A 17,571-nucleotide genomic window follows, 5' to 3' on the forward strand; every position below is an offset into this window, starting at 1 on the left:
GACAACCGGGGCCTCGGTTTTTCTGCTTGGCACAAGGACCCACCACCTCACGGGGGGAATGACCAGCCATGGAGGGGCTCTTTGAAAAGTGCCAGGCATCACCCATCAATCCGCGCTGTTATGCCTCACGCAGGCACGATTCCTTGTGGAGAAGAAAAGGTGATTCGACAACGAGAAGCAAAACCAGAACCATCCATTCATAATTGAAATTCTAAAGCTGTCATTCAGCCATGCCGACCTCTGGAGAGATTTTCATGTGAGTCTGGAAAATGTCAACCGAAAGGAGGTCAGAAGGAATGGGAAATTGGTTAACTGCCGATGCTTTTGTTAGAAAACGACTTGATTGATATTGATGTCTAGTCGCTATGTTGTACACCTGAAACCAATACAATGTTGCGTGGCAACTGTAATTGAAAAAAATATTATAAAAAAAGAAAAAAACCTTGTGTGTGCTGGTGGGGACTCTCTGCAGGGCTGGGCTGAGGACAGGTGCTCTGCCTTCAGAGGGACCAGGCCTTCAACTGGGCCCCGGTCCTCCCTAGCTGGGTGACTGTGACGAGCCGCCTAGTGCCTCGGTTTCCATGTCTATAAAATATGGACTTCGCAGGGACACTGTGGAGGTCGGAGGAGGTATAAATGAAAAGGGTCTTATACGATGATTTGCGGTCGATGCCTGAAAAGTACGGCTTTAAAAATGACCGTTATTGTGACTACACCACAGCTCTTCCTTCAAGCCACAGCCAGGTGACCCCCTGTCAGGGGCAGAGGAGAAAGCGGCCTTTGTCCCCTCCTCTCCCTGCTCAAGTCCTGTTTGTTCTCACCAGTGTAGAAATAAGTTGCTTAGGCGGCGTCTCTTTGCAAAGCGGGAGACGGTACCTTCAGGGTCGAGAGGAGGATTCAGGAGTTCGTTTTACAGAAGAACGTCTCCAAGCCTGATGCAAAACAGGCGCGAAGACTGAAAACACGGACTTCTCTCGATCCCCGCGAGTCCCGCCTCTCCTTGACTCTCTAGTCCCCCTAGAGACTCCCAACTTTCGCTTTTTGAGGAGCACAGGTTTGCGCGATCTCGCTCTCCTGGCCTCTCATTTGGCCAAGCTGAACGAACCATCCCTCCAAGCACGGGCGTCTCGGCATTTTGGTTTACGAGCGCCTCAGGCCCGGGAACCTGCACGCCGGGAGGTGACTCCGGAGCATCCGCACGGTGGTCGGCGCGTGCTGGGCGCTCGGACACGGTCCGGTGAGCGGGCGGCGGCCTGCGCCGCGGCCATGCTGTGTTCCGGCCACGCTGTGCTTCGTTCGTGTCTGGCTTGGCCTCCGTTTCCCTTTCTATCCACTTAAGTCCGACTCACTTTTAAAGGCAGCCCGCGCGCACATCTTCCTCAGCGTCTCCCGTCCGGTGCTCTGCTCCGCCCGGGATCTGTGTCCATGTCGTGCGTATCTCGTGGACTGTGGCTGCCCGCTCGACGTCACCAACGGCCCCCCTGCTAGACTGTAGAGAAGCTTTGTGAGCAGAGAGCATATCTTCACTTCTGCGCTTTGCACAGCGACTGTGCAATTAATTTTTGTTCAATCAAGCCCAGCAAGATGTCGATGAAGTTTTTGCTGTATGTCACTTACCTGGGGAACCATGGTATTATAGCTACTTCGGACCATCTCCAGTATTTACTTTCTTGAAATGAGAATGTTTATCAAAAATCATTAGTTTAAAAAATACCCATTTTGCAGGCGACTGACGCTTCGAGAGCTTATGCACTCTCTAATTCTTGATCTATCCCCTTACAAAGGTGCCAAGTGTGCTCTCAAGGACCCCCAAAATAAAGTCGTACGTTAAAAGCAAAATACATTATGCAGCTACTTAGTCTTTTTCGTTGAATATCAAACTTCAGATACAATACCACACTATGCCAAAACGTGCCTTTCCCTGATTTGCTGTGTAAGTCGACGGAAATCTCCTTTCTGAAGGTTGGAAGAGCGAGGCTGTGTTTGCTCGGCACACTTCCTCATCGCTAAGACTCCCTTAGAAGACCGATTTTTTAAAGAACTTGCCCTCTGGATTGTACACATTCCTCCTTAACGAAACATAACCGAAAACGCCCCGGGCGTCTGGGCACCGAGGGACGCTGCACCTGCCGCTGAGCCACAGCACGGGCATGTTTCCAGCGGTCACTTGCGAGGCACCATTGGCCTCAAACTGGCCCCTGATGACGTTTTTGCTGCTCTTTTGACATACTAACTCCTTTTGCTCCCACATCTCTGTGCTGTCAGGCTACCCTCATCATCTGCCCTTCTACTGTGTACACAAATTTCCGGAGATAAGGGGCCTGTCTCGTGGCGCACTGGACAAACAGGACTTTGCCACTTACGAGCCAGTTTAATGATCAGTTCAAGAGGGGAGGCTGACTGCTGAATAAATGGAGCATATCTTTCTCTTTCCCCCTAAAAACAACAGAATAAATGTGAGAATCCAGAGTATTTCCAGAAGCATGTGCTTTAGAGATTGGTCTAATGCCTTTTATATGGAAATCTCTGAATAGGACCTACCAGACTTCCCAGTATATGGGGACTGTCACGCAGACCCTCCATGTTCGGTGGCTTAGAAACGAAGGCATCTTATTTCTCTTTCGTGCAGACTCAACTGATGGGCAAGGTGATGGCCAACTCTGCCTCGCGGAGGCCTTGAGGAATCCAGATCCCTTCCCTCTGGCAGCTCTGCCATCCTGGGACTGCTGGGGATCTAGCTGCATGGTTGGGGCGAAGTCGTACCTTTTCTGGGTTCCAGCATGTGGGAAGGGGAGAGGTGGAGGGGACTCGTGGCATCTACCCCTTCAACTTCCTTCCCTTGGTGAAAATCAGTCACTTGGCCACGTGGAACAGTGAGACGGACCTGGGAATGTAGTCCCCAACTAGGCAGCAATGTGCCCAGCCACGACTCTGTACTTATGGAACAAAGCAGAGTCTGATGGGCAACTACGGTCTTCAGTGAAGCAGCATTTTCTTATTTCTATTTTACAGAAGTACTTGAAACTGCTGCACAACTATCTTATTTTCAGCAACTCCAATAGGAAAAAAATCAGACTTACATAAAAAATGTTAAAGAACTAGATTTATTTTAGAACTGAAATGAACCAGAGAGATCATTTTGCCATTAGACGCGTCTCCGACAGATGTTATTTCACTGACTGTTTGCTATCGGTCTCCCCGAGAAGAGCAGGGACTTTCTTCACTAGAGCCCAGCATCTAAAATAGTACCTCGCTTGCGGGTGTATAATACATCTCTGCTGAAGGAATAGAGAGATGAGACAGAAACATACCGAAACATCGTGATTTTAAATGCTTTTGTGAATGTATGTCCCCCTCCGCTCAGTTACCGAGAAAGGAAGGAAAAAAATTTGAGGACCCCATTGTAATGAGCTCCTTTCGCGGCTGAGTGTGAAGAGCGTGAAGACCAGGTGCCTGCCAGAGGACAGGACGGGACCTGGACGGGCGCCTGGAGGCTCCTGGCGTTGGGGCTTCTGCTCCAAAGGAGACGCTAACGGGAGTCTGAACTATGCTGTGCCTTATTTGAAAACCAAAGTAATGCCTTGAACTTGACTCCCAGATGTGAAAAGCGCACAGGGTGACGTGCGGAACGTCTGTAAAATGCAAGTACTTTCGTTGACTGAGAGATACTGCATGGTCTATGATCAATGCCCAGCATTTTTTTTTTTTTCCAAAGACAAAAATCGAACATTTTGTTGCTGTTAAGACCAAAAGAATATTTCACATAGTCCTGTCATTTGTAAATGAGACGTAAATTCTTATTACAGAGTGGGAAATTCATTTTCCATCAAATATAACAGTAAACATTATCAAAAGAAATGGTGACCTTTTTAAAAAAGATTACAAAATTGAATTTATTGAGTTTCACACAAGATGCACTTATAAAATTAGTACTAAATGCCATTTTAACAGAAGAAATGAACATCGTTCTGAACTCCCAAAATATTCTGCAAAGGAAATGAACATTTCTGAAATTGACAGCCCAAGGATAGAGTGATTCAAGCTGAATTGAAAGATACACCCTCATCACATTCTTGCTCTGATTAGGGCTCCGTTTGGCAAAGTAAAACTATCCCCATTCACTATGGACACTGTTCTTTTGGTGCAGAAGATGTTAAAAAAAAAAAAAATTCTAAAATGGGGCTTTATCAAAACATACACAAAGCAATTAAGTCTTTTCGTTTTTAACTTAAGATACTTCACGGTCTCACAAGCGCATTTCTGGCATACAGTTTCATCTTTTATCCTATGCGAACATTAATCTTCAGACTCCTTTAGCTAATGCAAAACATTAAAATTCACTTTCGTAGTTCAGATAAACAGCTAGTGCATTAGAGCTTGCTTTTGTTTCACCCAGGAAATAGACAAACCCCCTAAAATGTACCTCTGTATGTCATATGCCCGGAAGATCAGGACAGGAGCTGAACTTTAAAATGAAAACATCAAAGGCAATCACAGTTACCAGTGACATCTGGACACTCTGAAACTAGATGTTGTAAAATTGTTATAAAAATGCAGAGAGGTTTCTCAAGATAAAACGTGGTGGAAAATAACTTGTCCTATGATACAGGCCGCAAACTAGTAATTAAGCCGAAATAGAATCTTGATCTCAGACGAAACCAAAAAGCACCTTGAGACGGCTGTTCCCAACATCCACACACGAGCGTCCTCCCACGCCCAGGCAGCCACCGACATGCCGCACACCCCGTCTGCTTCCTCCCTGCGCCCCCAGCTCAGGAACCCTGGCGGCCCCATCTCCCCAGACGGGCACTCTCCCGCAGGACACAGACCCTGCCCCGGGCACGGGCACACCCCCTGCACTCCACACAGGAAGACGATGCGTTTTACAAGCCCAAGCAAGACGATGCTGCCCAAGCCACTCAGAGTTTTCACTTTAAAACCATCACTTAAAAGCCCAGTTACAGTCAACATCTTTGAATTTTGTACACTGACAATTCTTCAGCCTATTCAACACCAAATCCTTTTAACTGTAACAATTTATGAAGCCATTAGTTTTAAAATAAAACCAGTTAACTATACATTAAAGTTAACACTGCTCTGCTTTTTCAGTATAAAAAGTACCTTTTTGCCAGGGAATTTTTACTTTATTCACTGCAATTAAACAATACACAGCTTACATTTTACTTTAAAATAGTAAACTGAAAAATTATGAAACTTTTTCTCAGGGATGCATAACCTTCATTAATTAATATTTTTTAAATAGACCAACTGTTTAGGGCTTTTCTTTTTCTATAAAATGCTACTATTACTCATTGTTTATTTAAGGTAGCCTTTTATTCTGATTAATTCAGATACATCTTCAAGGATAATTCTGGTGGTAAGAACATTTATCTTGACTTAAGTGTAATTTTTTTTTTTTTTAAATGCTTTGGCAGATGAAGTAGAGTTTGAAAACTGTTTGTGCAAACAGTATGAGACGGGAAGGTAAAGTCATGGTGGAAGCTTCACAGTTTTTCGGGTATGTATCCTCACACCCAAGAGACCTTGAGGCAGAAGTCGATGTTCAGGAAGCACGAACTGACAGAGCAAAAGTGATTCTCAGGCTGTCCCCGTCGAGCCCGGAAGTGACCGCTGCTTCTCCGAGCAGAAAGAAGTTCCCAGACAGTCAAGGCCGGAGGTCGCTGCTGTCCCGTGACCTGACCTTCAGCCAGACCACGTTACTGGAAGGAAGATATTAAGATTTGCTTTCCGTTAATAATTTAAGTTTTTAAATAAATATTTAAGTGCCACGTTTAGCATCTGTCTGTCCCGGCAGCACAGCCTGGCTGCCCCAGGCCTCGGCGCTCGGCACAGGGAGCCTCGGAATTCAGTCAATCCGGTTTCCGCAGATTGTGAACCTGTCTATCTCCAACAAATCTTTCTTTGAGGACCTGTGTTTTAATTCAGAGTTTTCTTGCGTTATGTCCTTCTCGTCCCCATCTGGAGTTGTTAAAAACTGATCGGAATTGCTCGTCACGAGTAAGGGTTTGATGTTTTCCTTTTGATGGACAGGCTGGCTGGTAACTGAGGCAGACAGGTTTTCTTCTGTGGAAAAACAGAGCCTTTAATTAGAAAAGGATTTTCTCTCAATTTATAATAAATGTGAACTTACCAACAAAGTGATACTGGAAGGGTAAACGACCACGACACAGTGCGCTGTAAAAGCAGCCGTAACGCATAATGAAACTTAGAGGCCTGGCCGTTTGTTTAACTGAAATTTTATAGCAGGGCTATTACGTGGACCATGTCACACAAACAACGCCATTACTTGATTTTGGAAAGATCAGAACTCCTAAGGGCAAACCCCCTCCCACACGACGAAGTCCTACATGGCGACTGCAAGACCAGAAGTGCTGACGTGAGCTCCTACGGTGAGAGCTCAGGGCTGCTGGACGCCAACGCGTGGAGTCGCTGTATGTGTGGTCACTCCAGCCAGACTCAGCGTTCCACACCAAGGTAAACACAAGCCAACGAACAAAACCCCGAACTTTCACTCTGGGCCACTGGGGACCTGAAGCCTGGCCTGGGGGACAGCTGGGCTGGGGCCTGGACCCACCGGACCCTGAATCAGACACTCGGTCCTTAGAGGAGCAGCATCAGTGAGGTCAGAAGGACGCACCACAAACCACACACATGGAAAACGAGCGATCTGACGAGCGCTGACAGACGCAGAGGCTGCTGAAACCATCCCCGCGATGGCGGGGACGATGGCGGGGACGGGGATCTCGCCGTGCTCGGTGGCCCCTCCCTCCTGCCGCCCCGCCGCCCCGACCCGGCTTCTGTCTTCGGCTTCTTTTCAAACACAATGGACGGGACGCTGTCTTGAGGGCCGGTCCCTCTTTTCATCCGCTGGTTGGGCCTGAGCTGCCTGACTTGATACACCTTCCTGAATGGCTTCTGGCATCTGGTCCCTGACCTCCGAGACCCCAACACACACTCGCTCATCTGAAGTGCAGTTCTTAGACGAGGCTTGGGAGCCGGCGGCCCTGAGATGCAGTGTCCTGATGGTTAATCTCCCGTTAGCCTGGAGGCCCCTGCAAGCAAGTCTGACGCTTATTACTTTCTTAAGGCTCTGAAGGAGCCCAGCATACAGGATGCGGAGGGACCGAGGGACCGTCGTCAGCAGTCCCTACGTGCTCCTTATGACGCAGAAACTCTTCCGGGGACGACCCGAGTTTTTACTTCCCTTCCCCCGCTCCCTGTCACACGCACGAGGAGCGCGCCCTCGCTTCAGACGGCGCCGGCCAGCTCGCCCACTCCCGGAGCACGGAGCGGCCAGTTCTCTGAGCGCTTCCTCGGGCCCCGGGTCTGGCTCAAGCTGGTCCCTTCCCTGAGGCGCCCCCTCCACCCATCTTCCGATCTCACCTCCTAGATGCGGCTCGGGCGTCGCCCCCGCCAGGAAGGGCCCCTCTCCCGTCCCCGCCGTGCCGTCTGCAGCCTCGCTCGCCTACTCGGGCTGTCCACTGGCGTCACCTCCCCATCGGTCTGATTTATTTACCGTTGTAACATCGCCCCCGCACACAGTAGCTCCATGCATTTAAAAATAAACTATTTAAACTGTATGTGGACAGGGAAATGCCATCTAAGGACAAACATTAAGCCCGTGTCCCATTCCTTCCTCCACGTCTTCCGGGACAGAAACCCTGGAATCACCCTTAACCCCGCTCCCCCCCTCCCTCCCCCAACAGCGTAACCTCACCAGCAAACGCTGCGCTCCTGCAGACCTGCCCATCCAGGTCAGTGCTGGTCAGTCCCCCCGCCCCCGCCCCCTCACGCAGGCCTGCCCCCGCCAGGCCTCTCCCGGCCTCTGCCCCTGGGCTCACCCTGCTTGACTGTTTCTCACAAGGCTTGAGAATGATCTTTTAAAAACATTAGCTAGATCATACTGCCCCTCTGCTCCACGCAGCCCCTTCCCACAGAGTGAGAGCCGAGGTCCTCACAGAGGCCTGGGGGAGCGGGTGCCTCCCAGCCGACTCCTGCAGACGCCCCACCCCTGGGTCGGTCCAGTCCGGCCTCCCCGTCTCTGCTGTCCCCCCCAGCCCCCCTCCCCGAGCCAGCACGTTCCTGCCTCGGGCCTCCCTCCGTGTGCGTGCTGGCCCTCTGCCTGGGACACCCCTCCCGGGGCGGTGCCAGCTGCTCATGGGTGGGGGGCCCGACGCCCCCCACCTGGCTCTGGTCTCCTCCGCAGCACTCGCACGTTAAGGACTGGCTGGCCTCCCCTCTCCCGACGACCTAGAATGAGCTCTGCCTTTTTTCACTGTCTGTCCCCATGTGACGGGTGCTCACTGATCATCTACTGAACGAGTAAATATAAAAACTGCATTAGATCTGAACAGAAACATTAAAAATAACAACTAGTCAAAGTGAAATCAAATCTTGACAGTATTTGCCAAACAGTGACGCAACTGATTTTCTTTCACTAGGGAGTCGGTCACCTAACTCTTCAGAGAATGAAGCCGAGAAGCGCCGGGAAGACCCCGACTTACCTTGGGAGGGTTTGCGTTTGCTCTGCGACTTGCTGGACGGCTTGCCGGGCGTGCTGCTGGGGGGCGGGTCAAACAGCTTCTCCTCCATCTTGGCCCCCCTCACGTACTGGCACGACTTCCCCAGCAGCACCACGCTGTTAAGCACTTTCAGGGATATCAACCTAAAACCAGAAGGAGACAGCCAGCCACCGCTGGGGCTCATCTCAGTCACGAAAAGACCACCTATACCCGGAGGGGCGGGGCGGGGCAAAGGGAGGTGGGGCCCTGGGTCAGGCCCGGGGTCTCAGACACAATCGCAAAGCCTGACCTTCCTGAGGCTTCTTTATGATGCCGGGAAATCTGTGATAAATACCTTAGTTCTCACTATAAGAACTTACACCATTAAAACTTATACTAGTTAGAACTTATACTATTCTAACTAGTTAACATTTATTCTCTTCTTCTATCACGTAAAAGTTCTACCTTCCAAAGTATTTAACATTTATTTTCTTATGACAAAACAAAAATATTTAGTAAATGCAGATGAACAAAAACAAAATAACGTGTGAGTCCACAGCCCTCCGCTCATCCCGGGCACTCCCGGTGTATGGCCTTCGGCCGTCTGGCCGTGAGCACACACCCATCTGTGTCCTGGGCTGTCCTGAACCGGGTCTTCTACAAGGTAATAGGGACTGGAGTTCAGAGCCAGGGCACAGACTCCGGGGGCCGAGTGTGTGAGTTCAAAGCCTGACTCCACTGCTCAGAAGCTGGGTGGACCTGAGTGAGTTTCTTAACCACTCAGTCAGTACGGGAGAAGATTCTGGCAAGGTGCTCAGAACAGTGCTCGGTGCACAGAAACGTCACCCAATTCTGTTATTTCATCATCGTCACTGTTGTTTCAAAAAAAAACAATATATCATGAATATTTTTTCCTATCAGTTAACAATCCTCAGTATCATTATTTTAAGAAACCTATAATATTTCTCTGTATGGGTTATTATAAAACAAAGCTCTCCCAAGCCCGTAGTTTTTGAATAAATTATTTTGAATGTTTTTCTAATTAAAAAATTTCTGATTAGGAAAAAGTATGTTAAATCTGTATTTCATTAAAATAAATTCCTAGATAGCTAGGATTACAGAAAGGGGATTTCTAGGCCAAAAGGTACATACACTTTCAGGTATTTGACACAAATCTGTCAAAAACTCTGGGGGCGGGGGCGGGGAAACCTCTTCACACACGCCCGGGACCTCTCTGCCAGTTTTTCAGTGAGTGAGGACGCAGGGGGGTTGCTGTCTCTCACTGAGATGAAATCCTGACAACCACATCACAGGTCAGTGGGGGCAAGGTGAGGAGGGGCCTGGCAGGGCTCCCAGGAATGCAGACCTCGGGGCCCTGCCGCCACATGCCCCCCAGTCTGCCCCCCACTCCACCCCCAGCCCCACCTTTGCCGGAAACGCCTGACTCACACGTCTGCTGCTTCCTGGATCCAAACCAGAACCCTGCATTCCAACCGCGACCCTCCGCAAATCAAAACAAAACCCACGAGTACATCTCACAGGCTTCCTCGGCCCAGCACACGGCAGGCACCCCACTACCCTAACTGCTGAGCCCCAAGCTCTGCGATTACACTGGATTCTTCTTGTTCCCTCACACCTCACATCCAATCGATTCATCAGCGAGTGCATCCTGTCCAGCTCCACTTTCAAAACTTACACCCGGCTGACAAATCCTCACCGTCCGCTGCTACCCCTCCGATTCCAGGCCTGGCTTCTGCTTCTCCGCTCGCCACCCTCCAGCCCACTCTCTGCACGGCAGCCGGGGTGGGCCTGGCGGGGAGCCAGAGGATCTAGCTTTCTTCTGCTCGGAACCTCCCGGGGGCTCCCCCTCCCTCTGAGCTGGAGCCTGGGCCCCCTCCCCCACACAGCCGGGTCCCCTCTCACGCACTCCTCCTGGCCCACCATGCCCCACCGTTCCTCCCGTCTTCCTCGCGTCAGGCCTGTCCCGGGGCCCCTCCGCCGAGCCCGCCGTCTGCCAGGCCCCATGGCTCCCCCCCTTGCTCTCCGCCGCAGTGCCAGCTCACCAGAGAGGCCCCGGGCCCGCTCTGAGGCCACCGCCTCTGTCCTTCTGTCTCCTTACGCCTGACGCCTCCCACCAACTGTCACGTTCTAGCGCTTTGTTTCTCTGCTTGTCGTCTGTTTTCCCACTAGAATTTGAGTGACACGAGGCAGGTTTTTGCCTCCTTTTCGGCTGGTCCCCAGGCTGGCACGGGAGTGGCCCCCGGCTCTGGGCCGTGCCCACTGAGCAGGGTGAGATTCGCTGCAGCGCCTGAACTCGGCAGGGGAGGCGTGGGAAGCACACTCCCGACTCACGGTGCTCGGTGCCGACAAGCAGAGTGACTGTCCCTGCCACAGAAGCTTCCGGAGCACCTGCCGCGTGCCAGGCAACAGGCAGAGAGCAATGCAGGAAACATACTCAGAATGGGAAGGCGGGTGGACACAGGCGTCTGACGCCCGGAGGAGGTGCCGAGTGACCCCGCGGCTGCCGCTGTCACGGCCACGCTCACGCTCGCCCTGCCTGCCTGCTCTCCAGACGCTCGGTTCCGACACCGCACGGACCCTGCTCCGGGCCCGAGCCCTCCGGCACGACTGAAGCCAGTGTGGGGACAGGGTCCCTTTTCTCTTTTAAGTAAGTACATCTAAAGCTGGGCTGGGCTACTTTATCGTAAATTCACTTCTTCAGAAAACTAACAGCAGCAAAATCACCATTTTATAGTTATTTTCTGACCATTTCTCTCCCCCGACCAGAGTCTACGCTTCGTGAGACCAACGAAGGCGCAGATAAAAGCTCGGCAGCCACAGGCAGAGCTGTCCGTTTCTGCCTCTCCTCCGGGCTGCGTGACACGGGCCTGAGGTCTGCTAAATCATCAATGTGCCAACACAGTAGCGATCCAGGGGTTCTGAACACAAGACATTATCTGAATGTAATGGCAGATCTTATTTTATAAAAGAAAATATGGGTGAAGCTTTAATGCGAAGCAAAAAGGGCTTGAAGTAAACAATTTCATTAAGATTAAAATAAACTCTACAGTGCGGCTGACGGCACCGAGCAGCGGGGTGCTTAACCGCACCAGAGCTGAGCCGAGACGCACACGCGCTTGGAGGTGGCTGGCGAGGGGGCCCAGGGGCAGTCGGGGCGGCGTGGTGTGACATCTTGCATTCATGCTCTACTGTATAACCAAAAACGTATTCAAGAATGGTTCATCTTACCCAAAATAGAAGAGTACGACACAGGCATATGACAGGATTCCTTGTACTTTAATTGAGCTTGTTACAACTCTGATGAGCTAGCCAGAAACGAACCAAAACAACAAAAACACACAAACAAAACACACAACCACAGAGTTATTAGTTAATACTTAAATGCAGAGTTCTCTATGCTGATTTTAACGCTTGGGGCACACACCTGTGGCCTCTGTCTAATCCAAGTAAGCAGTTCTAGATTGGTCGATTTGTACTGAACTGTGGCAGCTTATGAAGCTTTTCGTGGTAGGTGTGGATTATTTGGGTCAATCTAGGATGCTAATGCTAGCAGCTGAGGTCAGACTCTACACACCTAGCTCATGAATCGTGTTTATGGGTACCTAACGGAGATGCAAATCAGCTGATTTGGAAAATAAACAACTATTCTGGAAATACAAACTATTTCATCAGGCTACATGTGTCCCTACCAGAGCTAGAACCATTTAGCGGGCATTTCCCTTATTCTTGCTTTTTTTGTCCTTTGTTCTTTGATTCTTTTTAAGAACCCCCAGTGTCTCTCACAGAGCACAGAGAAAAGAACATCTTAAGAGGTTTGTACTATTTGAAAAATAATAAATACTATTATGAAATCAATTATGTATTGATCGGAAATTTTCCCTCTTTTGGACAGTTATGGTTAAATACCTATTTTCTTTCTTATCTCACAGAAATATAGCAGTAAAAGCATTATCCTTGGAAGTTTGCTGAATAAATCTGGTGGGATCTGTCACCAGAAAATCTATATATTATAGCTTCAGCTTAATAATGTGCCCATATACAGGTATCCCCCACTTTTTAAAAGTTTGCTTTTACTAAAAAAGGTGAAATGTGAAAACAGAGTCCAGCGCCTGATTTGCAGCAGGTGTTACAGACGCAGCTCACGCCCTGAGCAGCAAGAGAGGCTGAGCCGCCCTCCCGGCCTGGGAACCGCACTCGGTGCCTGTGCCTCAGGCCACCACCGTGTCTGCGAACCGTGTCTATGAGTCTTTGTGCTTTGTCTCGATTTACTCCATGCACCTGTTAGCCAGATTGTGTCCTAAGGTATCGGAAAAGCCTAAGACAACTCAAAGGTTGTTGTTTAGCGTAAAACTGGGTGTAATTAAGCATTTTGATTGTGGTGCACAAAATAAAGACAGATAAATTAACAGTAACTGCTTTTTCAATTTACACCATCATAGCATATGAGGTTTCACAGAAATGCTCTCCCTTCCGATAGTGGGGGGACCTGTATTAGGGGCTACGGTTATCTGCGACGTGGAAATGGAAAATCAGGGAAAACGATTGACCTTGTCTAGGAATGTTTTTGGATGGAGAGGAGTTCTTTACGGTCTCTTAAATAAACATGAGATACATTTTAAACGATATTCTTTAGATGCTGCTAACGAAGAACAATTAGAAGGTGACGGAGGGAATGGACTGTCATGTGTCCCATAATGTGTCACTGTGAGAAAGCTCACAGAGTCCTCATCATTGCCCCACTGTACAACGTCTTCCTGTTGTACAAACGGTTGTGATGGAAACTGACATGGCACTAGGGTTTCACCCGCTCACGTGAAAGGCAAACCGGTGATCGCTTCATTTTTATCTAGTATATTATCAGGCAACTTTAAGATACACACATCCAAAGTCTAATTTCCCTGAACCCTAATACACGATTTCTTTGACTCTCTTTGTACATGAATTCATTTTAGGGTAATGTTTAGAAGTAAGCAATGGCATTCTTAGGCCTTAATTAAAGAATTAACTACTGAGGCCTCAGCACACTCCTCAAAGCTCCTAGGTGTTTGCCAAAGCTATGGTGTCACTTTGGAGATCTGTGAGAAAAGCAAAAAAACAAAAACTCACTAGACCCCTGCATAACTACATATCCCTTTAGAAAATACAGGAGGTTTTCCACAAGTGTTTTGTTAATCAATTAATTAATAGAGTTTTCTGGCAAATAAGTTACTAGACAGTTATTATTTGGCAAAGCAGGGCCGCATTTAAATCCAATCATCTAACCGACCCTTTTATACAAAAATCGGTCAAGCTATGTAGGTTTATCCTCACACTGTATGATGTGTATCATGATTCCAATTGTAGAAAACAAATGTACAAAAAGTCAATGTTCTATTTTATCAACCTCTTAAACCTTAAAAAAACAATTATTTTACTCTTTAGAATCCTCCATTTTCCCAAAATTCTAGTTCCTTTTCCCAAGCAAAAGAAAGCTATATTATATAATAAACTACTAATACAACTGAAAATACTTAGGATGTGGTTATCTGGGGAGTCACACTGACATTTAAATAACATTAAGTCTATTAATCATCCACCCTCAAAAAAGTCAGGCAAGCTGGTGTGAAATACAGTCGGTAGGACCGACGACTCCCTCATCCGCCTCTTGGCTGACTTCTGTGAGGCTCGTTAAGGGAGCAGCACTCTGCATGACTCTGGCACAGAGGGGGCTGGCTGCGCCTGTGCTGATGTGAGAACAGGAGCCAGCAAGGGGTATAATCAAACGCAAGTGCTGCCAGCAAGTCCTCTTAATGAACACCAGTGCAGCCTGACCTGGCTGGTAACTGCTTACAGGGCTCTTCTGAGAGATTCGCTAAGAATTTAGAAGTTGATGACTTTGTTTTTAGTTGATTTAGTAAATTTCAGTGCTATTATTTAAAACGTGTATATATTTCCTGAAGAGTAGAACTTTTCATTGTAAAAACTTTGCAAAACACAGAATATTTCTTCATTTGAGCATATGATAATTTATTGAACCTACTTCATGTTTCCAAATTTTTTCCATTATAAATGTCACTGTAATGTATAACCTTGCCTATAAATCTTCATATGCCTCTTATAACTATTTCCTCAGGATAAATTCCTAAAGCTAAAGCTGCTCCATAATACTATCACACTGCCTTTCAGAACTAGGTCAACTTACACTCGTACCAACATGTGTTACAGTGCTCATGGCAATGTTTGCTGCCAGGTATTTCCATTAAAAAAAAACCTTTGCTAAATGAATAAGCAAAAGAGTATCCTCATGATTAGACAAGCCATTACATAAAAAGCTCCTTAACATCACTTATCTATTGGATGGCTCAGATCCCAAAAGGATAATGCCATAATTCAAAACAAATTTCCTTCCAAGTCATTTACCTTTTATTTTTATATCAAATCCTTTTGAAACAAACTTATTGATAATCCATTTATTAATATTCTATAATGATGGCTATCGAATCATTAAAAAAAGAAGTACGGACTTACTAAAACAGCCAGTGGGAGAGGGATGAAGCCCATCCTCCGAGCCACAGAGTCACTGTAATCGGTATAGGCCTAGACAGGGGAAGCAGACAAAGATTTATGGGATTTAAACTCGTCGTCAGCATACCTTCTAAACAGGTGAGGTTTGGAGCAAGAAGAGAACCTGGCATCCTATTACGTCATTTAGTAAAATGATTACACTACCGCCAGTTAATTTCAGATTATGCCTTTGATGTAATGCTCACATTTTTCTGCCGACTGCTAACGAGGTCAAAAGCAAGGCTGGCTCTGTATTCACTGTAGACCTGAAAACAAATAAGAATGCAATATTAAGTAATATAATGCAGATAAATAATGTGGAAAGACTTATAATTCATAGATGAAAACGTTTAACAATTAACCAGAGAAAGGTCTTGATACCCAAGCAGACATTTGGGTGGTGTTTCTGTTTTCCTGCAACAGGGTAAAAGAGCCTCAATCCCCCCTCATGTGATGTTCGCAGGACTTTTAAAGGAGTCTCTTCAAAGAGAAATAAATACTCAACGATTATAATCCTGAAAGTTTAGAATTTTGGGAACAGTGGCTATTTTAAGTAGTATAATATATATACATATATGTAAAATAATTTTGAAATTTTACATTAAATGAACAGCTTAAAAGTATCACTGTATATATAATCATGATGCCTTAGAAAAACTGGATGCTGAGTAAGGTAAGATGTAAAACTGAGTTAGAGAAAACGGTAAACGGTCATTTTCACTAAAAACAGCACTAAGTACGTGAATCATGCATATGAATTTTGACTTCAAATGCAGATTAAATTACACCATACAAAGGAATCATTCTGTATTGAGGAAGCCAAGAGACTAAATGGTGAAATTACTTTATCAGTGCTTTACAAAAAAGTGTAGAGTTATAATTTATTCAAGTATATTAAAGCATTCAGAAATCCGTAATCACTATACTGTAACAGTTGAACCTGCTTTCAATTTTAAATCAGTAGAAGAGCAAGACAAAGGACAACCCAAATAAAATCTAGAAAACAGCTGAAATTATTGTTCTGATGAAGGAATGAGGAATGCACTAGAAAACTCGCTTACATCTTACACACGAGCCTGTAGCCATGTTGTCTATTTCTGGAAATCCTACAGAATGTCTGCTTACAATATAAAACAAATTTCTCAGTTTCATCAAACTCTCACCAGAAAAAATAAAGCCCCTGTCTTCTAAAACTTATCAGACCTATTCATAATCTCAGAAAAAAATCAAATTTTAACTTTCTAGTATTTAAAAATCTAGCTAGAGAAAAGTTTTGACCGTCTTTTAAATAGAAACAATGCAATAGATGATGATAGCATTAACAATTTATACTAATTGTGAGTTAGTGCAACTCTGACCTCAACTACCAGTCAAATCTGTACCTCTACCCAAAAGTGTGGAACCAGAACTGTTTAATAGTGAAATATCACACTTCCAGTAGTGTAATAATTTTTAGAAATTTAGAATTATAATTCTAACTTTAAAGAAGTAGGACTCTTTTATTACCTTCATAAATGCAATAAGCCTGAAGTTGTTACTCTACAGATTTATAACATTAAGTAGCATAAGTCAACATCAAACACTGAATTGCTTTTAATACATACGTCTGCAGTAATGTCATTGAACTTGGTGATAAAGGCATGTTTTACAATATCCACAGCAATTTCTGATGCGATCACCATACAAACATCTGGAAATAACACCCAGAGATGATCTATAAAGTATGGGAAAAGACAGACAATTAAATCACTTAACAGAAACAGAATTCATAATACCACAGGCTACCACGGAACTCTGAAATCCACAAGGCAAGACTATAATATTTTCAGTAAATGATAATAGAGAATGAGCATTCAGTTAATCATCAAAGGAGACATATTTTACCAAGTTAAAGGATGACTCATTCTACAAATATTTATCTTGTATTTTCTCTGTGATAAGCTGTACTTGAGGAGAAGATACAGAGGTGAACAGAGCCTCTGCCTCTTCCTGGAGCCAGCGTGGGACTCCAGGGAAAACGACCAACGGAACCCAGCACCTCCCTCCCGCGCCACACAGCACACACACCAGTGACGGCCGGCCACCCCACGGCGAAGTCATGGAACAGCGACAGCTCCCTGCCAGCCCTAATGCAGAGACGCACACACGTAACCACGTACTGCTTTATATTATATTCTGGAATGCACCCTTCTTTAAAATGATAACTAACAGGCAGTGAATAAGTAAAAGAGAAATGCTGGGAAAGAGCGAAAAGTTCTGGTGAACCCCTGAAATGAGAAAGAATCAGGCTGTACTTAGGGAAGCACAGCCCTCCATAGTTAAAAGACACACGGGGGCGCAGAAGCCGCCGCGCTGAGCGGAGTCTGCTCGCCCTGGGCACACGGCTCTAGGGACACTGTGGTTCATGGGACGTGAGGGGCTCCCCGTGTCACGTCCCGCCATGCCACAGGGGATGCACACGATCCGTTCTACGGTCACGGGTTTT

General features: G+C 46.7%; 1 protein-coding gene across 3 annotated transcripts in view; it reads right to left on the bottom strand.

The window, feature by feature from the left end:
• Positions 1-3,088: 3,088 nt before the first annotated feature.
• The window catches only part of TAPT1 (transmembrane anterior posterior transformation 1), a 51,773-nt gene continuing 37,290 nt past the window's right edge, over positions 3,089-17,571 (bottom strand). For all 3 annotated transcript variants that reach the window (XM_016138433.2, XM_016138436.2, XM_036227540.1), the window contains 6 exons: positions 16,691-16,800; positions 15,293-15,352; positions 15,051-15,119; positions 11,772-11,848; positions 8,526-8,686; positions 3,089-6,084 (listed from right to left, as the gene is read on the bottom strand). In XM_016138433.2, coding sequence (XP_015993919.2) covers positions 5,867-6,084; positions 8,526-8,686; positions 11,772-11,848; positions 15,051-15,119; positions 15,293-15,352; positions 16,691-16,800 — 695 coding nt within the window. In that variant the 3' untranslated portion in view covers positions 3,089-5,866. The remainder of the gene's footprint in view (positions 6,085-8,525; positions 8,687-11,771; positions 11,849-15,050; positions 15,120-15,292; positions 15,353-16,690; positions 16,801-17,571) is intronic.

Source organism: Rousettus aegyptiacus, unplaced genomic scaffold (genome assembly GCF_014176215.1).
Source record: "Rousettus aegyptiacus isolate mRouAeg1 unplaced genomic scaffold, mRouAeg1.p scaffold_m13_p_10, whole genome shotgun sequence".
NCBI lineage: Eukaryota > Metazoa > Chordata > Mammalia > Chiroptera > Pteropodidae > Rousettus > Rousettus aegyptiacus.